This window comes from Panthera tigris, chromosome A3 (assembly GCF_018350195.1).
Source record: "Panthera tigris isolate Pti1 chromosome A3, P.tigris_Pti1_mat1.1, whole genome shotgun sequence".
NCBI lineage: Eukaryota > Metazoa > Chordata > Mammalia > Carnivora > Felidae > Panthera > Panthera tigris.
This window is the reverse complement of record NC_056662.1, coordinates 38763835-38787867: the sequence shown is the minus strand read 5'-3', so window position 1 is coordinate 38787867 and position 24033 is coordinate 38763835. Positions and strand designations below refer to the sequence as shown.

Sequence of the window (24033 nt, the reverse complement as noted above, 5' to 3'; positions counted from 1 at the left end):
GATAATAACAATAACAACTACCATTTATTGGGTGATTGTTGCATACTATGCATTGTTCTCCAGTAGCTTACCTATACTTAGTCACTTAGTTCTCACAATTACCTTTTGACGTCAGTACTTTTATCCCCATTTCACAGATAAGGAAACTGAAATACAAAAGAGGTTTAGTAATTTGTCCAAGGTTGCTGTATCAGTCTGGGTCTAACTAGGAGATAAACCACACTGTAGATAAAATAGGAGAAGTTTAATATAAAGGATGATTAAACAGTGATAGGAGAGTAACTATATAAAGATGGAATGAAAACTCAAAATGTGTTCTAGGGCAGAGGGAGAATACCCAAGTAAGGATAGACTTGAAAGGAGATTCAGACATCAGTAAAGAAGGTATGGGTGCAGCTCACTGTGGGGCAGAGTAGTTGTTGGGTTACCCAGGCTACAGTCACTGTGAGACCAGGAACGATCCTGTGGGGCACATGTGAGCTCAAGCTGGTGGGCAGATACACAGGGGTCAGGAAACTATGGGAACTGAACCTCTGTTGCACAGGATAAAGATTGGGCTTTTGGCTCACGAGGCAGTGTTCCCCATAGGACAGTTTGCTGTTTGTGCTTGTGAGGCTGAGAAGGTGTGTGACTTGAGCTGGGCACAGTCCTGTTCTTTCTGGGGCTGTCAGCTATGCTGTTGTAGTTTGAATCAGGAGCTGGGGAGAACATGTGGTGGCCAAATGCTGGAGAAAGCTGCACTCTGCAGGCCCTTAGCACTGGGGAATACCATGTGGGCCAAATAGTGAAGAAGAACTGACATTCTGCAAGCCTGGCTAATAAGGCACTGTTCCTTCTGCAGTATGTCTCCAGTGCCCTCTACTGATAAAGTTACCGGTGTGCCAGCTGGCAAAGGGAACACATTTAAAGGGTTCATATCTATTTCCACAGGTCAGGCAATGAAGGGAGAATCTGTAGCTGAGAAGTAATAGATTGATAGCCAGTACAGTTATAAAACAGTCTGACTCCCATCACTCTGTGTTCTTTCTACCTCTCACATAGAGTCTATCTTTTCATACTCATTTGAACTACTCTCTGTGTCATGGATTAAATGTCCAAATGAATGTGTGTCTGTGTCTGAATGGTAGCTTTATTCTATTCAATTGATGTATTTGTTTGTTTGTACCCAAATCACACTCTCTTAATTAAGAATAGATTTTAGTAAGAAATGGTATCTTGTAGGGTAAATATCTCTTCATTTTTTCCCAAAGTGTTCTCTTCCTGATGAGTTTAAGAGTCAGCTTGTCATACATCATAGAAATCCTTTTGAAGTTTTGATGGAGAATTTGTTGATTTGAATTTATAACTTGATTTGACAATTATTAAAGTGTTAACAATATTGAATCATCATATACAGAGATGTAAACATTTTTTTTAATGTTTATTTATTTAATTTTGAGAGACAGAGCAAGCACGAGTCAGGGAGGGACAGAGAGAGAGAGGGAAAGAGAATCCCAAGCAGGCTCCGTGCTGTCAGCACAGAGCCTGATGCTGGGCTCAAACTTAAGAACCATGAGATCATGATCTGAGCTGAAATCAAGAGCTGGACGCTTAACTGACTGAGCCACCCAGGCACCTGTGCAGAGATATAGTTTAAGAGCTAGCACATATTTTTGTTGTTTAGCTAAATGATTTTGTTTTGAGGCAATATAGTGACTTTAATTTGAGTTTTTATAGTCTCTTCATATCCCACTATTGATTTTTTTCTTTTTTTGGCATTAATGATATCCTGAGAGGCATCCATTGATTAGTGGTTAAGGGTATGGTCTCTGGCATTAGCTGCTTCTGTTAAAATCTTAACACTGTGATCTTGGTTGGGTAACTTAACCCTCTGTGCAAATATTTCCTCAGTAATCAGGTTTCGTAAGTATACTTATATGATAGAGTTGAGAGATCAATGAAATAACCTGATACATTTAAGGGTTTGGCAGTGAGCCTGGCATATATTAGATACTGAGTTACTTTACTATCACTATCTTTGGTCATCATCACATTGTCATATTTGTCATTGTCATTGTCATCATGGTACCGTTTTTCACACTAACACTTGCTGTCCTATCATCCCTTCCATATATACATCCTCTTCTCACTTTTCTTCACATTCTGTTTTCTGTTCTGAAAACAATCTGAACCATATTTTAGGTTACCAACCTGTATATACTTGACCTCTTTTCCCCACTCTTACCTAATTTGTAGGATATTCTCTTTATTCTATCTCTCCTGTAGGTGAGATTTAAAATTTTTGGCCATTAATTCCTCCTCCTATGTTTGTAATCATGTTTATGCTTTAGAGGAAATTCAATTTTTGGTAGTAGATGCTACACTTTCATTACTTTTTTATTCTGTTCTGAAATCTAACAAGAAACCTAATTTAAGTATATATTTCAAATTCAGTCTTTGCTGCTGTAGCACATGACAAAACTGAGAATGTATGTTTTATATTCTTTTCTTGCATCTACTAGGTATTCATATGTTTGTTGATTTTATCCTTATTGTTCATGATAATTGAGGGTTTTCATTAGTATGTATATAAGAAGAGTTTTCTAAGATATTTTAAAGTTGTTTTATTGAAACACCACAAAACTGAGTGGGAAACTTGAAGGCATTTTTCTGACTCCATTTTCTGCCAATTTTATTTTATAGGAATCAAGAACCCAGTTTCAGTTGCAAACAGACTCTTGTGTGAAGGGCAGAAGGGCAAGCTCTCGGCTGGCCGAATTCCTCCCTGGTAACAGCTTTGTTCTGCCTGACTTTCCCTGGGTCTTTGGTCTTTGGTGCATGCGGTGTTTGAAGGCTATTTTTATCCACAGAAGGCTGATGCTATTGGTTACACACCAGCAGTAGCTTGCTTTTGAGAGGAAGACACACTTTGTTCTGTAATCTTGGAACGTTTTGTACACTTGATAGAGCTTCAGATGGAATAGAATATTACAGATTAAAGCAGAAAAGAAATCAGAGTTAATTTTTGGTTTTGTAGTTGATTACAGAGATGTTTTTGCTGTTACTAAGTGCACAGTTGGGTCTTTTATTATGAAACTTTAAAAATTCAGAGTCCAAACTGATTTTAATTTTGAGATGATCTTAGACTAAAAGTACTTAATTTTTCTCTTCTGGAGAAACACACTGTGATGTTAAGATTAGTAAGATTACATCTTTTCTCCAACATTAACATACAGTTTTCATTAAAAAAAACTTTGAACTTTTGAAGTATTTATAAATGTAGAATGAACATGGTGAAAAGCCCTCATGAACCTGATACCTGGCTCCAATAATTACATTGTTTTGCCCTTCATCTATTTCATTCATCTTTCTTTTTCCTTTTTGTAGTATTTTAGTTTTTTATTTAAAGAATTTTTTAAAGTTTGTTTGTTTGTTTGTTTGTTTGTTTATTTATTTATTTATTTATTTATTTATTTATTTTAAGCAATCTCTACACCCAACATGGGGCTTGAAATCATGACCCCAAGATCAAGAGTCATATCCTCCTCTGACTTAGCCAGCCAGGTGCCCCTTTCCTATAGTATTTTAAAGCAAATCCTTGACATCATATTTTTTACCCTTAAATAATTGTAAACTTCTCTGTTTGCAAAACAATCACTATCCTATTAGTATGCCTAATAATGGTAACAAATATGCTTCAATGCCATTGCATACTCAGTATATCTTCTGCATGCCTGGGTGTGTAGGTTATATTAATGTGTGTGTTGAAAATTGTGATATTACTGTACCACTTTATTTGACTGTTATAATTTGAAATCATAGAAAATAAATTGACATAGTTTTGAAAAATCTTGAAACTTTTTACGCAAATATACTCAAGTAATCCTTTTAATCATATACTTCTCAGGTGTGTTTAATTGTGATGCTAGAAAGGTCAATTATAAAAATTTTCAGAGAAATATAATTTTTAATATTTGTGTCTTCAACAAAACAAGGATAAGGAGAAGCAGATGTGAAATTTTGAGATTGTTTATAATATGTCTGGTTGATACCAGTAAGTTTACTTTTATAAATCTGAAAATAGGAAAAATGTTTAGAAAATTCTTAGACTTTTCTCATAATTTGTATTAAAACCATGCTATTTTTTTAACTGGTATGAAGTCCACTAACCCAAAATTTACTAAGTTTTCTTTAATACATACACAGAGTCCTACTGGATGGGACTTATTTTGGGGGAAGTAGTAGATGTAAAGAGATTATCTCTGGATTCATATTCTCCTCAATGTTGATTTAAAATGTTCTGTTTTCTTTCACCCATATCTGCTACTGTACGTAAATTAGCATAATTAATTCTAAACCAATTAGAAGACACATGTAGGGAGGAAACAACAATAAAGTTGTTTTAGTTGACAAGAAAAATAGCATAAACCTTGTGACAAGTATTTTACAGTTCATCTGCAAATCATCATAATCCCATTCCCCACACTACTCCTGGCATTTATCAAGTTGATTCTTAAGTTTATATGGAGGAACAAGTGTACAACCATAGATAGCCAAGACATTTTGAAACAGACCAAAGAGTTGGACTTATCTAAAAGCTATCCTGATACCTCATAGTATTATCATAATTAAAACAGGAAACAGATTGACAGAGGTATAGGGATATATATAGAAAAAATCAGTAGGACTGAACTGGGAGTCCAGAAGCAGACCAAGTATGGAATTAAGTTTAGTCTCTCCTAAATGTCATCTCAAAGTATTGTGGGGGAAAAAAGGATGGCATATTAAATAAATTGTGTTGGGACAATTGGCTACCTAGTGGATAAAAGTTAATTTAAATTCCTCTGTCATACCATTCAAAAAAATAAAATTCAAACATGAGGTTAAAAAAAGCTTAGTATAAAATTTTTTTAAGAAAAAAATGAGAGATTATGTTTATGACTACAGGGTAGCAAAGACCTTATTAAGATTAAAAATTAAGGCTAAAATATGGAAACATGACAAGTGAAAATGTCTAGCGTTATACAACTGAAGGTACTATGATCTGAATTAAAAGACATTATGGCCTTTGGAACTGAGGACAATTATTTGCAGTGTAAGTAGCAAAAAAAAAAAAATAGTAACCATGTTTAAGAACTATGAAATATTAAGACAAAGATAGCCTCAACTTTAAAAATTGGTAAGCAGTACAAATAGGCAGCTTATAGAGAATAAAATATTAATGGTATAAAAGTACCCAACGATAATCAGGGAATTGTGAATTAAAATGATAAGATGGCATTTTCATGTTATTTAAAGTAGCAAAATTAATAAAGACGAATGTTATCCAGTGTTGTTGAGGTTATGGAAAAACAGGTTCTTTGTTCTACTAGTGGTAGGAACATAGATTGATATGGCCAGCTAAGGGACATTTTGTTATTATTTATTAATGTAAAAAATTGAAAATGCACATGCTATGTGCTCCAGCAATTCTGTCCTGGGATAGAACACCTTCACATGTACACAGGAGGGCTTCTATAGCACAAGAAGCATACAGCAACACTGCTTCTGGTGTATAAAATGTAAACAATCTAAATGTCCATCAATGGCTAAATAGACTGTTTTCTAGTCATATTTTGAATAATCTGCAGTATTGAAAGGGAGAAACATTTATATATAGTAAAAATGGATAGGTCTCTATATTGTAAACAAATCAAATTGCTGTATGATATATTCAGTTTAACTTATGTTTTCTTAAAAAAATACAAAATAATGTGATGTTTATAAATAAGAATACCTGTTTCCTACCATCCAGTTTGGGAAATAAAATATTACAGAGTGATTTGAAGCTTCCTAGATGGATCCCTTTCTAATAGCATCCTTATCCTTCCCATTGTCCCACACCCTTACCCTGATTTTGCCTCTGCTCCTGCTCCTATGTAACAGTTGTCTTGAATTTAAGCTTCTCTTATTCCCATGTATTCCTTCATAATATTGCAACATAAACGGGGCTCTAATTTTTTAAGGCTACATATATATGTACATAGATGTACAAAGAAGGTCTGCAAAGGAGGTTACCAAAGTCACTGTGATTACCTCTGGGAAAAGAGGAAGGGAGGGAACAAGATGAAGCAATTGTCAAAGGGTACATGTGCAATATTTTTATATTTTACAAAGATAAAATATGTGGGAAAAAGTGATGGCTTTTATGGTATAGTGATGCTATACTTGTCTGGAACTAGTTGTCTTATTTTATCATGTATATAGTTCTTCAGCTTTGTTCTTTGTTTTCAGAATTGTTTTGACCATTTCAGGCATATTGCATTTCCGTATGAATTTTAGAATTAAGCTGCCAGTTTCTATAAATACCCTGCTCGAATTTTGATTAGAATTGCAACATATTCATTTATTAAAGTCTTCCTTGGCCTCTCTGAACAGTTTTATAGTTTTCAGTGTACAGGTCTTGCAAAGCTTTTATCGAATTTATACTTCAGTATTTCATCCTTTTTGATACCATGATAAATTATATAAATAATAAATGTTACTTTCCAATTATTCCTTGCCAATATAGAAATATGATTGATTTTATTACATGGATATTCTTTCCAGAGAATTTGCTAAATTCATTTGTTCGGTAGTACTATTTTTATAGATTTGATAAGATTTTCTATATAGATAGTAATGTCTTCTGAGAATAAAGATTGTTTTACTTCTTCCTTGTTTTTCTAATCTGGGTTACTTTAACTAATTTCCTTTTCTTTATTATAGTGGCTGGGACCTCCAATGCAATGTGGCATAGAAATGTGAGAGTGAGGGAAACAAAAGAAATGTGAGAGTGGGCATCTGTGCCTTGTTTGTGATCTTAGGGTAGAAGTGTTTGGTCTTTTACCCTTAAGTATGGTGGTTACTGTAGGTTTGTCATAGATGTTCTTTATTATGCTGAGAAAGTTCTCTTCTTGGTGTTCTAAGAGTTTTTAATAGGAATGGGTGTTGTACTTCTTCAAATGCTTTTCTGCATCTATTAAGATGGTCTTACAATTTTTCTTACTTGGTGAGTTAGTGATTGGTTGATTTTCAACTGTTAACAATGCATTCCTGGGATAAATTCCACTTGGTCATACTGTGTTATCCTTTTGATATATTGTTGGACCCAATTTGCTAAGATTTTGTAAAGAATTTTTATAATATATGAGATACATTGGTCCATTGTTTTTTTCTCTTGTTTTTGGATTGGGTTTATTTTGTTTCTTGGATATATAGGGATACATACTTTATCAAATTTGGAAAATTTTTGGCTATTATTTCCTCAGATATTTTTTCTGACTCCTCTTTCATCCTTCAGGACTCCAGTTGCATGTGTATTTGAGCTCTTGTGGCCCTGCAGGTCACTGATAATTTATTTACTTTTTCCATTCATTTTTCTCCTTGTTTCATGTTGAATAACTTCCATTGCTGTTTTCAAGTTCACTAGTTATCTTTCTATAATATCTAATCGCTTGTTAATCCCATCTACATTGTTTTTCATCTCTGACTTTGTAACATCTCCAGAAGTTTGATTTGCAGCTTTAGAAAGTGTCTTCCATGTATCTACTTAACATGTTTAATCTTTCCTGTAGCTTCTTGAACATATGAATAGAGTTATAGTAACTTATAATATCTTTGTTTACTAATTTGCTATCATCTGTCATTTCTGAGTTGTTTTCAGTTGAATGATTTCTTTCATTGTAGGTTGCATTTCCTTGCTTATTTGCATGCTTGGTAATTTTTTATTGCATTTGAGGCATTGTGAATTTTACTATATTTGGTGCTGGATATTTTTATATTTTAATAAATATTCTTGAGTTTTATTCTAGGATATAGTTATTTAAAGACAGGTTCATCCTTTCAGGTCTTACCTTATACTTTGTTACATGTGACTAGAGAAGCATTTCGCCTTGAGCTAATTTTATTTTGCTATTGGGGCAAAACTCTTCTGAGTACTATAACAGATGTACCTAGAATGAGGTTTCTTACTTTGACTGATGGGAGCAGGAGCTGTTCCTGGCCTTTGTGAACTTGGGGCTTGTTTGCTCTAAAATTTTTGTGGTAGTCTTTCCCGCACTTTGGGTGGTTTCTTATTACACGTACACTCATCTCTACTTAGCTGAAGACTAGAGGGGACTCTGTAGATGTCCGAGTCCTTTTCTGTGCAGCTCTCTCCTCTCTGGTATTCTGCCCTGTGAACTCTGGCTGTCTGGGCTTCTTTGGATGCCCAGCTCTTTCTCTTCAACTGAGAAACTGCTGGGCTTTGCCTGAATTCTTCCTGGGCCATGGCCTGGAAACTCTCTAGGCCGTAAGCTGGGTCAGTCATAGGGTTTACCTTGTTTGTTTCCTTTCTCTCAAGATCACTGCCCTTATGTTGCCTACTAATGTCTGAAAACTATCATTTCCTGTATTTCTGGTTTTTAAAATAATTTCTTCAGATAAGGGTGTAAATTTGTTCTCTGTTATGCCATCTTGTCCAGGAGCAGAAATCTCTCTCTCTCTCATGTTCCTGGAAGTTCACCGCACACCTCTAGTAATTGAGAAAAAAACAAATTCTTTTGGTGTCCTAAGTCAACAAAACCAACTTTATCATGTTTTTAATTTGAGTTTATTTTCATATGACCCTAATAAGTCTAGTTATCTAATTAGTGTAATAATAATAGCTAACATTTATTGCATTTGTACATTATTTCAGGCAGTGTTTTATGTGGTTTGCATGTATTGACTCATAAAAATTATACAGTGATTTATGAGGGTAAGACATTTTGCAGATAATGAAACTGGGTCCCATACTTGACCACTGTTAGGCTATTAGGAATTTATGGAGTCCTTCCATATCACATTAGAAGCAGCAGATTAGAAGTAAGGGTAGAATAGAATCCTTTTATAATAATGAGAAGTTACTGTTTATACTCATGTAGTTATTTATTCATTTTTCAATTCACTCAGCAAATATTTATTGTTCATTTTCTCTATGCCAGGCATAGAGGTACAAAAACTATAAAAAGCTGACGGAAGACTTAGAAATCATGGTCCTCTGGTGTCATCTGTCACCACTCTATGGGGATAGCAAGACATTATATATAATGAATGTTTTTTTAGGAAGTCTTTAAATAAAAAGTTCATTGGGGCGCCTGGGTGGTTCAGTTGGTTGAGCGCCCAACTTCAGCTTGGGTCATGGTCTCGCAGGTTTTGAGTTTGAGCCCACGTCAGGCTCTGTGCTAACAAACAGCTCGGAGCCTGGAGCCTGCTTCAGATTCTGTATCTCTCTCTCTCTCTCTCTCTCTCCGCTGCTCATGCTCTGCCTCTCTCTGCCTCTCAAAAATAAATAAATGTTAAAAAAATTAAAAAAAATTAAATAAAAAGTTCATTTATCTGCATACCTTATTTTTTGGTTATAGCCACTAAGATATGTTGTATTGTTTAAGTAGTGGTGTTTGGTCAGATTAGGAGAGTATTTGATATCTTTATAAACTTGGTGGGCCAACCTTCATAAACTGTGTCACATTTACTCAAGTTTCTATATTTTATTTTATAGCTTGGATCTTTCTTCTTCCATTATGATAGGGTATAGCTTTGACAGGTGTTATCATTTAGAACAAGGGATTGGCAAGCTATGGCTTATGGGCCAAATCTGGTCTGCTGCTTGCTTTGTAAATAAAGTTTTATTGGGACACAGCCATACCCATTTGTGTATGTATTGTCTGTGGCTGCTTGTACACTCAAAGGCCAAATTGAGTTGTTGCAAAAGAGACATTATGGCCAGAAAACCGACCTATTTACTATCCCATCCTTTACACAAAAACTTTGCTGACTCCTAATATAGAAGTTATAATTTTTGGAAATTATGTTTCTTTTCATGAAAAAGGGAAAGCCTGACAAACATTGTTTTATGTTTAGTATAAATGAAACCTAAGGTGCTCATTTGACCCTAGGATTTTCTTCAGAGGCAAATTTAGCTTTTGGTACATTTTCTTAAAATACTATTTAATCTATTATATTTCATAAATTCATTCAAATTTGTACTACTTTTGTTGTGTGAATGTGAAAAGACAATTAAAAAAATGTAAAGATGAAATGTAAGAAATAAGTTATTCAGAAAGTATAGATTTAGTTGGATAACAATAGTAGAAAAAATTTTCTAAGACAACCAGAGAAATGTGAACATTGATGAAATATATTTTGATTCTAAAGATTGTTTATTTTTTATGTGTCAATTGCTTATGCTGAGGTTCTGTGTTTTAAAAATTCATTTTTTAAATTAAAAAAATAAAAATTGAAATTAAATTAAAAATGGTTTCAAAGAGTTATGTGCTTATTGTTTAATTTGGTTGTTACATGTTATTTCCAAATACAGCAAGTTCTCCTTTATTTGCGCTTTGTGTATAAGCTTTTAATGATCAATAGCCATTAATTTGTCTTTCATCAGTTTTATATATTTATGATGAACAAAGAAGCAACAGATAAAATAGATAGAAATCAGTTTTAAGTCAAAGAAATAACTATCATTTTCTCCTATATCTTTCTTTTCCAGAATAATATATTTTGATTATTGGGATCCCTGAGCAATCTTGAGAGCTTTCTGAATCACGAAATGACACTTTTTAGACTGATTATGGAGTCATGGTTCTCTGGAAATGGGTGGTTGCCAGCCATGAGATTGCAGTTCGCATCTTGCATTTGCGCCCATAGCCCTTGCCCGGACCTTGACTGTGCTAGTGCTTGCTGCAGCACCCAGAGGGCAGCTTGGTGGAGGTTTCATTCCCCCCACCCCAGGGCTGCTTCTAGTAGAGTGTTGCTGCTTTTTGTTTTACATCACCGTGAGACTTGTTTTAATGTAAATTACATTGGGTAAAACACAAGGAAAATACTGTCCCTTAAGGAATTTTGACCCCCTAGCTTATTATTACTTGTTTAATATCTTGCCAATGTTTGTTTAATGCTTAGTATGCTTTAGGCACTCTTGTAAATGCTTGGATATGTCAATGAAAAAACAAAGATTCCCATCCTTACGAAGCTTACAGTTTATTTGAGGAAGATAGAAGTAAATAATGGACGTATAAATTATAAAGTGTATAGTATGTTAGAAGGTGAAAAAAATGTGAAAAGAATAGAATGACAGGGATTGAAAGTCCTAGGTAGGGGAATACAGTGTGTTGGGTACAGTTTTTTGTTTTTTTGTTTTTTTTTAGGTTTATTTATTTTGAGAGAGACTGAGTGTGAGTGGGAGAGGGGCAGAGAGAGGGAGAGAGAGAATCCCTAGCAGGCTCCATGCTGCCAGCGCAGAACCTGACACGGGGCTTGAACTCACAAAACTGTGAGATCATGACCTGAGCTGAAACCAAGAGTCAGAAGCTTAACCAACTGAGCCACCCAGGTACCTCATGCTGGGTACAGTTTAAATAGGCCTCCTCAAAGGAGACATTTGAGCAGATGAGGGAATATGCCATTTGGGAAATAAGGAAGAGCCTAATAGAGGGAACATTCAGGGTGAAGGCCTTGAGGCTGGAGGTTCCTTGACATGTTTGTGTTTTTATAGGAGGCTGGAGTAGGGTAAGCAAAGGGGCAAGGGGAGTAAGAGATGAGGTAAAGAGGGAGCAGAAAGGATCAGATCACTTGAGAGCTTGTAGATTCTTATGAAGACTCCAGTGTTTACACTAGAGTTCTCATGAGAGGTTTTGCAAGTTTTGAGAGGAGGGATATAATTTTTGTCTGACTTGTGTTTTACAAGGATGTCAGCGGCCAGTGAGCATAGACTGGGGCAGGGAGCAAAGCAAGGCAAGCATTAAAGTATTGAGTCCATTGCAACAATCCAGGTAAGAGATGATGGTAGTTCAGAGAAAGGGGTTAGCAGGGGAGGTGGTGAGAAGTGGTCAGATTCCAGATATTTTACAAAGGTATATTCTATGGGATTTCCTAAACTTGATTGAGGCAAAATTTCCCTAAAAGCTTTCTCCTTGGGGAGTCATAAGACTGAGAAATTGGAATTGATACTGCATGTAATATTCTAGAAAATGAATTTTTGGCATGTTAGTATCATGTAGCTTTTCAGAATTTTAAAATTACTTCGAAAGCACTGTGCCATTCTGTGTGATGATTAACTACTAGACAGGTAGTTTTTGATAGTAGGAAAAGGTCAGATATTCAGTGTTCTTATTCCTAAGATGGCATCCAAATAGTCAACTTCCTATGAATATTATAAAATGGCTAAGGTATTTTAAAAACTTGCATAGCAGCCAGTGGCAAGTTGGTTTAATTTAGAAGCAATGACTGTTTAAGAAATGAAAAATAAAACTAAGAATATTTTGTAAAATGCCATTGATTCCAGATACTGGGCTTGAACCCAAGATGAAATGGGTGTGCTAAGAATACTAGATTCAGCTCCAAATTTCTGTTCTGATCACTTAATATGCTACTTCGGCATCTCTTTTACATCTTTGCATGGAGAGAAGTTATTTCTTATATCACATTCCTTTTTTGGAAGGAGGAAGTGCTAAAAATGCCATCAGGACAGCTTAACTCACATTCAAGTTTCTATTTCAGTTATTCTTCATTTGAACTTTACATGACAGCTTTTCTTTGCATTTTCTTTGCAGTGGTCTTCATTTGATACAAGAATAGGAGAAACTGTTTTCTATTTCAGAATCCTCTAGAATTTAAAAAAAGATATAGAGGTTTGAAGGAGTAAAGTTGTCTATTCTTGTTGGCTCTCTCTCCATATATTGGAAAACAGTTATTGGACGTAACCATTTAGTTTCTCAGTAGAACTATTTGGACATTTCTGAGTATCTCCTTAGATTTTGTTTTGCCAGTATGTCATTGGTCTCCTTACTAACAAATGAATCTAAAGACTTCAGTATGCATTACTTTGAGTTTTAGTGTTGGAATGATTAGAAGAACAGAAACAAAAACTAGAGAGCCAAAAACTAATGAGCAGGCATAAGTTCAAGGAAACCCATTACTAGCTGGCTGAGAGCTTTAAGAAGTTGGCTATGGAAGGAGATGAAGTGATTGATTTTTATGGTAACCACTTGCTGTTACTGTGTTAGGGAATGGAGTGGTTAATTATCCTGCATGCCCTTTGAAATCTTCGGAAATAAGTCTTTTACAGTTAGCTAACAGTATCCTTTCATTTACTTCATTATGTTAAAACTTGCAGTTTAGGGCTTAAAAAATTACTTTTGGGACACACCACAGTACTCGCCACAGTAAAAATGATTCTGAGAGTCATATATTTTATAGGTCATTTATATATTTTCATTGCATTAAGACTTGAAAATGTAAGCACATCTCATTGTTTTTGGGCATCTCTAGATGTACTCACTCATTTTAGGTAGACCCAGGTGTTATAGTAGGTAAGAATACTAAATCTGAGGACATTCACTGATACTGTGACTCTTAACTTGATTAAATGGATCGTGTGACCATGATGATCCAAGATAAATCTTAGTATTTTCCATGGGGAAATCAACTATTTTTTGCATCTCAGGGTGAATTTTGCTGGTTTTTACTTGTTGGTTATTGCAAATGAAATTGTACCATTTCCAATTGTAAAATTCCTAACTTGGGGGAAAATGTTTAAATAATTTTGGGGCATGTAGCCATATTGTTATTTTGAGGTAATAAACCTAGAATTATATCTATATGCAAAACATTTTTTCAGTTGCCTTACTATATGATTTATATTACTTTATTGATATAGGAAAAGATGAAACTGAATTTTTAAAAGAATAATTTTTCTGTTGTTAGCTTTTTAGTTGGAGAAGGAGCCTACAGATGGGCAGTAGATCATGGAATACCCTCTTGTCCTCCTAACATCATGACCACAAGTGAGTAAAAATTTTTCAAAATTAAGCTATATTGGCATATATACCTGAAAGTGTTACATTGTTTTAATCCACATGGTACTCTGATATTTAAGGAAGGAAGCTTACATGTTGAAATATTTAAAGTTAAAAGATACATTGAAAGTTATTTGATTTTAAGCCACTTTTTATATTCCTGAGGTTTCCCCCATTCTCATGCTTTTATGGAAGTATTGCTAAAGGATCCCTTTTAGGTTACTTAATATAATTACTAAGAATAAAACCTTAATACTACCCCCCTCATAGAGGGAGAAGAAAACAGAGGTCAACATTTATCTGTCCTTGAGCTGAGGAAGGCCTTCCTAGGGACCAAGTGCAAGAGAAAGAAGAACAAAAGTATGACTACATAAGAGTTAAGACTGAAAAAACACTTACCATAACACTTACCATGACAAAGTGATACATATCCTTAATCCGGGAGAAGGTATGTCAAATTTAAAACCACACAAATACAAATAATACCCAAAAAGAAAAATGATTAAAAGTCATAAATATATAATATAATATAACTAATAGGGAAATTCAAATTAAAAAGAGTACATGTTAAATTTGTTCCCTCTTAATTTCTGAAAGAGTTAAAAATACTGTATTACTGCTCATAAGTGTGTGGCGAAATGAACATAATACATTGTAGGTACAAATGTAAATTGGCAGAAATTTTAGGGGACAACTAAGTCGTACAGAGCAAAACCTTAAATTTATCCTGCTTGTAGGAACTTGTCATTAGAAATAGAGACAAAGATTTATGTAGTTCTCAATAAGCATTATTAAGAATATCAAAACTAAATGGCAACCAACAGAATGGGAGAAGATCTTTGCAAATGACATACCAGATAAAGGTTAGTATCCAAAATCTATAAAGAACTTATCTAACTCAACACCCAAAAAACAAACAATCCAGTGAAGAAATGACAAAAGACATGAATAGACTTCTCCAAAGAAGACATGCAGATGGCCAACTGACACATGAAACGATGCTCAACATGGCTCATCATTAGGGAAATACAAATCAAAACTACAATGAGATACCACCTCACACCTGTGAGAATGGCTAACAGTAACAACTCAGGCAGCAAGAGATGTTGGAGAGGATGTGGAGAAAGAGGATCTCTTTTGCACTGCTGGTGGGAATCCAAACTGGTGCAGCCATTCTGGAAAACAGTATGGAAGTTCCTCAAAAAGTTAAAAATAGAACTACCCTACGACCCAGCAATTGCACTACTAGGCATTTATCCAAGGGGATCAGGTGTGATGTTTCGAAGGGGAACACTCACCCCAATGTTTATAGCAGCACTATCGACAATAGCCAAAGTATGGAAAGAGCCCAAATGTCTATCGATGGATGAACAGATAAAGAAGATGTGGTATGTGTATTTATAATGGAATATTACTTGGCAATCAAAAAGAATGAAGTCTTGTCATTGGCAACTATGTAGATGGAACTAGAGGGTATTATGCTAAGCGAAATTAGTCAGAGAAATACAAAGATCATATCACTTCACTCATATGAGGACTTTAAGACACAGAACAGATGAAAATAAGGGAAGGGAAGCAAAAATAATATAAAAACAGGGACGGGGACAATACATAAGAGGCTCTTAAATATGGAGAACAAACAGAGGTTTACTGGAGGGGTTGTGGGAGGGAGGGTGGGCTAAATGGGTAAGGGGCATTAAGGAATCTACTCCTGAAATCATTGTTGCACTATATGCTAACTAGCTTGGATATAAATTAAAAAATAAAAATAAAAAGCAAAAAAAAAAAACAAAACAGAAAACAAAAACACTCAACAGTTTGTGAAAAAAAAAGAATATAAAAAAATTTGAAAAAGTCTTAATGCCCAACAGAAAGAAATGTAAGCAAATTATCATATGATGATATGTAGTAACTCGAAATTGTTATCAAGAATAATGTCTGATAATGATTAAGTCTAATGACTGAAAAATGAAAAATGAGTTATAAATATTTACATGTGAAATGTAAAAATGTTAAATTTTTATTTTTTATCATGCTAATCTATGACTATAATTTAAAGAATCAAATGAGAAAATGAGGAATCATTAACTGCGAGGAGTTAAACCAAAAAAGTAATGATTATATATCATAAGAGGTATTTGGTAAGGATCAGCTCCTAATAACATTATATTCAAAATGAATAATCATGTAGCTGAATGTTATAGGGAGGCTGGTGGGCAGAGAAATATGTACATGGTAGGCAAACAGGGAGTGTTAGAGGTCTAATTCTCATAGCCCCCACCACTAATTCTACCTTAAAATCTTCCCAGTAGCATTTATTTAGTTTTTATGTCAGGCAAACAAATCTGGTCAGTTGATAGTTCCATTTTGTTTTTTCTTGGAGACATGCCAGCTGGCACCTTCAAGTTTAGAATGGGTTCACAGAAAGCCTGCTGAGGGATTGTCATCCCTGGTCTTTACCTCACTATCATTTTGGATTCCCATTTTGTCTCTCCAACATCAAATTCTCTGATTCCTGAGTCTCATATGTTTGTTTCTTTTTCATTGTATTCCATTACTTGATATATGTAAGACTAGAAATTGTTTTCCCTGGGTTTTGAAGAAATTGTTCTCTCATGTTTTAGTTTCCAGTCTTTCTGTTATGCATTTTGATTCCCAGTTCTTTGTGGTATATTTTTCATCTTTGGAAGGAAGGCTTAATTCCTATGTTCTTATTATTATAATGAAACATCTTGGAATGGGTCTTTTTTAATTCAGTATGTATGGTACTCATCCTGAGTACTTTCAATCTGGAAATTCATGTGCTTTATTTTGGGGAGAAATTAAAAAATTGTGTATTAATATCTTCCCTTATCTTTCCTCTTTTTTATTTTTCTAATTTCTATGAATTGGATGTTGGATCTCATGCTCCAATCCCTTGTATCTTTCTCAAAAGTGATTTATTCTTCTTTTTGAAATCATTTTGTCCTACTGTCTCAGAAATGTCTTCAGTTTTGTCTCCTAAACTTCTGATGAATTTATAATTTTGGATTTTATTGTCTTAATTACTAGAGATTCCTCTGTGATTAATCCTTTTTTTTTTTTTTTTTTTTTAATTTTAAGTAAGCTGTATGCCTAGCGTGAGGTTTGAACTCACAACTCCGAGATCAAGAGTTGCATGCTCTATTGACTAAGCCAGCCAGGCACCACACTGACTAATACTTTTAAAATGTAGTGCACTGTTCTTATTTCATAAGCTCAATATTTTTGCTCATCTCTTAGGATATTATGGTTTAAAATTTGCTATCTGCTGTTTCTGCTTCTTTCTTTTTGTTTGTTTCATGCATGTTAGCAAATTTTTCTATCTAGTGACCCCTTGCTGTTTTCACATTTATGAATATGGTACTTAAAAGCCATTTGGAAGCTTTGTGTTTGATGACAGGTCTGGTTGACCTCAAGAAGGGTGGTGTGATCAGGCTCTTTTGTTGGGGGGAATTCCCAGGTATTCCCCCCAACAAAACCAGTTGTATCTGTTTTCTTTTGGATTAGTGAGAGAGAAATTTTCCCAGGTCTGCCAGGGCTATAGCCAGTATTGTGGTGCAGAACAAGGGCAGGGGCTGGAGGTCTCACCTTTCCTGTTTCAGACTTATGTAGAACCCTGATGTAGAACTTTTGTGTAGAGCCCCTGATGATACCTGTTCCCACTTGTGCTGGATGTACACTAATTCGAGGTCCATATGGTTTAGTCAACCTCATATTTTCTGCGGGCATGAAGGGGGGATTTAGGCATCTCCATGTTTCTTACTGACACTTTCCACCAGTTCTCCTATTTTTAGTCCCAACCTGGCTTTCAGAAATATCAGGTGCCTGGGGCGCCTGGGTGGCTCAGTCGGTTAAGCGTCTGACTTCAGCTCAGGTCACGATCTCACGGTTCACGAGTTTGAGCCCCACGTCGGACTCTGTGCTGACAGCTCAGAGCCTGGAGCCTGCTTTGGATTCTGTGTGTCCCTCTCTTTCTGTCCCTCCCCTGCTCATGCTCTGTCTCTGTCTCTCTTTCTCTCTCTCAAAAAAATAAACATTTTAAAAAAATTTAAAAAAAAATACCAGGTGCCTTTTATTCTGAGGTCTTGTAGTGTTTCTTTGGAAGGAATTTGTTTACTTTGGAAGAGATTAGTTTGCATTGTGATGTCTTGGCTACCAGGCATCTGGATTCATCTTCCTCTACTCAATCAGTAACTGTCCATTTGCTTTCTATTTTCTGAAATTGTGTTGCTACTGCCCTTTTTGTCATCATCCCTTATGTAGGTCAGTCTTTTTTCTCCCTTCAGTTTCTTTTTGGTAAGATTTTAGTAGGGTGTGAAGTGAACTCATTTATATATTCACTTTGCCAGTTTTACTTCAGAGCATTTATATAAAAAGGTGTTATAAAATCAAAATTACTAGATATTTTGCAGGAGGACAAAAATATTTTTGACTAATATATTAGTATCCTCAAAATAAGAAATATATATTTGTTTTATGCCATAAACTTCTTATATAACCAACCAGCAAGAAATATTCTCTGAATAAATAAAGTGTTTGAAAGTTGTGTGATTATATTCACATACACACATATAATATGTATATTATATATAATATATTACAAAAAATCATATTGACCTATGGTCAATTTAGAGGGAGAAATTATAATTATTATTTAGATTAAACATTTTTTTAAATGCTATTCTATATTGGGCACTTGTCTATTCCTCAGTAAAAATTAGTTTCTATACTTGGTAATGATGTGTTTTAACCTTGACTACCTTTTGTGTTGGTGGGGGGCATAACTGGTGGGTTTTTATCCCCTTTCAGTGTTCCAAAGTTTTCGGAATGTCTTTCTCAGTTTATTCTAAAATAATATTTTACATAGTGTCTCACATACTTAATATTTCATTCCTCTATGTAGATGTAAATTTCTATCTGGTATTATTCCCTTCATCTGGCACAAGCATTTCTGGTAATGCGACAGGTGTCGTGGTGAAAAATGCTGTCAGCTTTCATTATCTGAAAAATCTTTATTTTGCCTTTACTTTAAAAATATTAATTTCTTGTGGGATACAGACTTCTAGGTTGTCAGGTTTTTTCCTTTTAGCACTTTTTTTTCTCTTTTTTTTTATTATGGTTAAAAAATGTGACATAAAATTTACTATTTTGACAGTATTTAAGTGTGTAATTTAGGGTGTATTCAGTGGTATATAACCAGTACGTATTTCCATAACTTTTTTATCATTTCAAGCAGAAACTCCGTATCTGTTAAACAGAAAATAACCATTTCCCGTAACCTCCATTCTGCAAAGTCATTCTCTATGATTGCCTGTTCTGGGTACCTTCTATAAGTGTGAATCATACAGTATTTGTCCTTTTGTGTCTGGCTTATTTTACTTAGCATAATGTGTTTAAGGTTATTCCATGTTTGTAGCATGAATGAGAATATTGTTCTTTTTCTCTCCTTTTCAGATTTTTTTTTAAAGGTTTTTTATCTTTGGTTTTAAAAAGTTTAACCATGGTATGCCTAGGTGTGGTTTCTTTGTGCCTAGTTTTTACTGTGCCTGCTGAATCTGTGGTTAATGTTTTCAATCAAATTAGGGAACCTTTTGGACAATATTTGTTTAGATTTTTTTTTCTGGTTCATAGTCTTCTTCATTTGTTTCTGGGACTTCATTTCTACTTATATGAAAACACTTGATACTGTCACATGTTATTGAAGCTCTCATTTTAGCTGTTTTTTTTTTTTTTTTTTTTTTTTTTTTTTTCCCTCTGTGCTTTCTGTACTAGTCCGGATTCTCTACTGAAACAGAACCAATAGATCGATTGATCTATCAGATTTATTATTGGCTTTTATATTTAACGCAATTATAGAGGCTGACAAGTCCCAAGATCTTCAGGGTCAGTCAGCAAGCTGGAGACTCAGGAGAACCAGTGGTGTAGTTCCAATCCATGTCCAAAGGCCTAAGAACCAGGAGAGCTAGCTGTGTGCTTTCAGTCTGAAGTCTGGCAAGCTCGAGACTGAGGAAGAGCCAATGTTTTAGTTCAAGTGTAAAGGCAGGAAAAAGTGTTGCAGTTTGAAGGCAGTCAGGAAAAAAGGATTCTCTTTTATTTAGGGGAGAGTTTGCCTTTTAGTTCTATGAAGGCTTTTGACCGATTGGAATAATTCCCCCTATATTAGGGAGGGCAATCTGCTTTACTCAGTCTACCAGTTTAAATGTTAATCTCATCCTCATCAAACACACCCTCGCAGATATGCCGAGAATAATGTTTGACCAAATATCTGGGCACCCTGTGGCCCAGGCAAGTAGACACATAAAATTAACCAATATGCTTTCATTTGTATGATTCTGTTGAATTGTCTTCAGGTTCACCAGTCTTTTTTTCTGCAGTGTCCAATTTGATGTGAACCTAATGTAGTTATTTCTTTACAGTGTAAAATATTATGTTTTCAGAATATTTAGAACTTTCAGTTCTAAAGTTTACATTTTTATAAAATTTCTATATTTCTCCTGAAATTCCCTTTGTCTTCACTTATTATACCCATTGTTAACATATTGATTGTTATTTTATTTATTTTTAAAAATGTTTATATCCGGGCACCTGGGTGGCTCAGTCGGTTAAGCATCCGACTTCAGCTCAGGTCATGATCTCACAGTCCATGAGTTCGAGTCCTGTATTGGGCTTTGTGCTGACAGCTCGGAGCCTGGAGCCTGCTTCAGATTCTGTGTCTCCCTCTCTTTGACCCTCCCCCATTCATGCTCTGTCTCTCTCTGTCTCAAAAATAAATAAACATACAAAAAATTTTTTTTAAATGTTTATTTCTTGAGAGAGTGAGAAAGAGAGTGCACATGCGTGAATGCATGGGAGCACGAGTGGAGGACGGGCAGAGAGCGACAGGGAGAGAGAATCCCAACCAGGCTCCACACTGTTAGAGCAGAGCCGGACAGAGCAGAGCAACCCATGAATCGTGAGATGATGACCTGAGCCGAAATCAGGAGTCAGATGCCTAAGTGACTGAGTCACCCAGGTGCTCCTGTTTATTGCTATTTTAAAATCGTTGATTGCTAATTCTGAAATCTAGGTCACTGGTAGGTCAATTTCTATTGACAGGGTTTTTTTTTCCTCTTGACTCTATCACTTTTTTTTGTTTAGTTGTATGTCTCATAATTTGCTTTTTTGTTACATCTTGGGCATTGTAATGATATGTTGTAGAGACTATGGGCATATTACCTTCCTTTGAATGATGTTGGGTTTTGTTTTAGCATGTAGTAAAATTGTAGATCACCTTGATTTTGTTACAGCCTAGTTTTAGACTTTGTGAAAGTGAGTCCATTTCAGTTTTGTTCTTAATTCTAGAGTTAATCCTTAGTACTAGTTTGTGGTCTTTTTTCCTAAGATATGGCCTTTCTAGGGTTTCACTTGAAAGTCTCAAGCTTTAAACTTTGTCTCTCCTACAGCAAGTGTTTGTCAAAATCTGTCAGCTTTTCAGCTGTTGTTTTCCTCACTAACCTCTATGGAATCTTGTATCTTATATAAACAGTTAAGGGCTCATTCAAGAATTTGAAGGGATGTTTACATAAATTTGGGGGCTTCCCTTTTTCTGTGTGTGTGGCTTTCTCCTTTCCAGGATTCCTCCCTCAATTTCCAGCTGCTTCAATAGTCCCAAACACTTTCAACTCCACCTGGCAAGACTATAGTTTTCTATTTGAGATCTATTTGCTGTGCCTCTATAGTTTTGACTGTAGTGCCTCATAGAGAAAGCTGTATGAATGTTGATGTCATCCAGTGTGTTTCTTTTCTTTCAGTGGTTGAATCTTCTCCTATTTCTACCGGCTTTTGGTCACTAGTCTTCAAATAGCTTTTTGTTTTTAATTAAAAAAATTCTGACCAGAGTTTCTAATTGTTATTGTTTTGTGGGTTAGTCTCATATAAGCAACTCCATTACCAGGAGCCAGAACCTATGCTTTGTAAATGTGTACTATTAGCAGATATAATAATATAAATAACAAATATAAGTTAACAAATATAACATTTCACATTATAAAAGGGAGTTGATTACTTAAACATTATATTTGTTACTTTTTAATTGTACCTTTTTTGTTACTTTTTTTAAAAAAAGATGTTACTTTTTTTTTTTTTTTAAATTAGAGCATTCTACATAAACCTTCCCCTTTCCCAGTCCCAGCCTCTCCTGTCCACTCCGACAGCCACACTTACTTGTTGATTTGCTTCTTTCTGTGTCAACAGAAATGCTGGAATATATAGTATTATTCTTTTTGTTTTAGATAAATGGTATCATACTCTATAGTATTTTTAGTAAGTTTTTAGAGGAGTGATATCATAATATGATATTTCTTATGTTTTTCATCAGTCAGCAAAATATATTCTGAAATCTATCCATGTTGATATATATAGAAATCAATTAATTTTTAAACTGCTGGATAGCATTTACTATACATTTTTTTTTAGCTGTTTCCTTATTGATGACCATTCATGTTGTTCCTAGGTTTTGCCATTAATGTTGATGATTTCACAAATATTCTTGTACAAATGTGTTTTATTTATCTAGTTGGAAGTAGATTTGCTCACTCAGAATATACATTTACCATTATCCTGGCTATTGCCAGATTCCTCTCCTAAGAGCTTTTATTTTTTGTCTATTTTTGAGAAATCTGTATTTGTAAAGTTGCTGCCATTATTGACCATAAAGTAGCTCAGAGCATAGGCTTTAGAGGCATACAACTTTGTGTGACCACGGACAACTTACCTCCAAGGAACTTTTCTCATGGAGAGGTTGTGTTTACTTGAGATAATGTATAAAGAATTCTTATTCCAATCTCTGGCACATAGAATCACTCAAATGTTAACTATTAATATCACTTTTACTATCATTAATGTGTTGGACATGAAAATAATTCTGGTGATATAATTTCATCAGAATTTAATCAGTCTAGCTCTTCAACACTGACTTGTGGTTTTAGTGATTGATCCAACTGGAGTTAGGTGTAACCATTAGAGCAGTGGTTTTCAACTTTGGCTGCACATTAGGATCCCTGGAGAGCTTTGAAAAACTCTGAAGCCCTGGCTGCACCCAAAACCAGCAACTCTGTAGCTGGCACCCGTGCATCTGACGTTTTTAAAGTTTTGCAGGTAATTTCAATATATATTCAATTTTAACATGTCTGAGATAAAGCTTCTGTGTGTTTTATTTAGTTATTATAAAAATTTTTTTTTAATGTTTATTTTTGAGAGAGAGAGAGACAGCGTGCGAGCAGGGGAGGGGAAGAGAGAGAGACACACAGAATCTGAAGCAGGCTCCAGGCTCTGAGCTGTCAGCACAGAGCCTGATGCGGGGGTCGAACTCACAAACCATGAGATCGTGACCTGAGCTGAAGTTGGATGCTTAACCCACTGAGCCCCCCAGGTGCCCCAAGCTTCTACATGTTTTTGAGTTCTTCCAGAAGACTCATTAAAGTTGAAATTGAAAGTAGTTTTGTTGTCCCTTAGTAAAGACCAATCTTAAATAGCTTGTGCTACAAAGTTGCCACCATCTATTCCTTAATTTTTAGCTGTTTTATGCTTTGATTGGACCTGAGGTACATGTTTATATTAAGTAAGGAGTTGGTTGGGGACATTATTATATCCTGTCAATTTATGGGCATGATTCTGCTACAAGGAATCCTATTTTTTTTCTATTGGCTGGGTTGTGATTTTAGAGTTTTTCTGCCTTTGAGTAGGATACTTTGAAAGACAACATGATTGATAAAACATTTTATGTACTAATTTTAGAATTTTATTATAACAGGTGTGTGATATATTAGTACTTCACTCTTTAATATGACCAGTTATGCTATTTTAAATTTTTTATTTTTAGGTAATTATAAATTCACATGCAGTTGTAAGAATTAATATAGAGAGATCCCCGTGTACCCTTTGCTCAGTTTCTCTAATGGTAATAATCTTGCAAAACACAGTGCAGAATCACATTTGGGATATTGATGTTGATGTAGTCAAGATACAGAACACTTCCATCTTCACAACAGTTTCTCAGGTTTCCTTTTTTATAGTCATACCTCCTCACCTCCATGCCCTCCTTAGCCCCTGGAGCCACTAACCTATTTTCCATTAGTATAATTTTGCTATTTCAAGAATGTGATATAAGTGACACCATACAATATGTAACCTTTTGGGAACTGGCTTTTTA

The 24033-nt window shown here is 34.9% G+C and overlaps 1 protein-coding gene across 12 annotated transcripts in view; it reads left to right on the top strand.

Moving 5' to 3' along the window:
* The window catches only part of TASP1 (taspase 1), a 342726-nt gene that overhangs the window by 52819 nt on the left and 265874 nt on the right, over positions 1–24033 (top strand). For all 12 annotated transcript variants that reach the window (XM_042980918.1, XM_042980915.1, XM_007086806.3 and 9 more), the window contains 2 exons: positions 2683–2767; positions 13732–13811. In XM_042980918.1, the coding sequence (XP_042836852.1) occupies positions 2683–2767; positions 13732–13811 (165 nt within the window). The remainder of the gene's footprint in view (positions 1–2682; positions 2768–13731; positions 13812–24033) is intronic.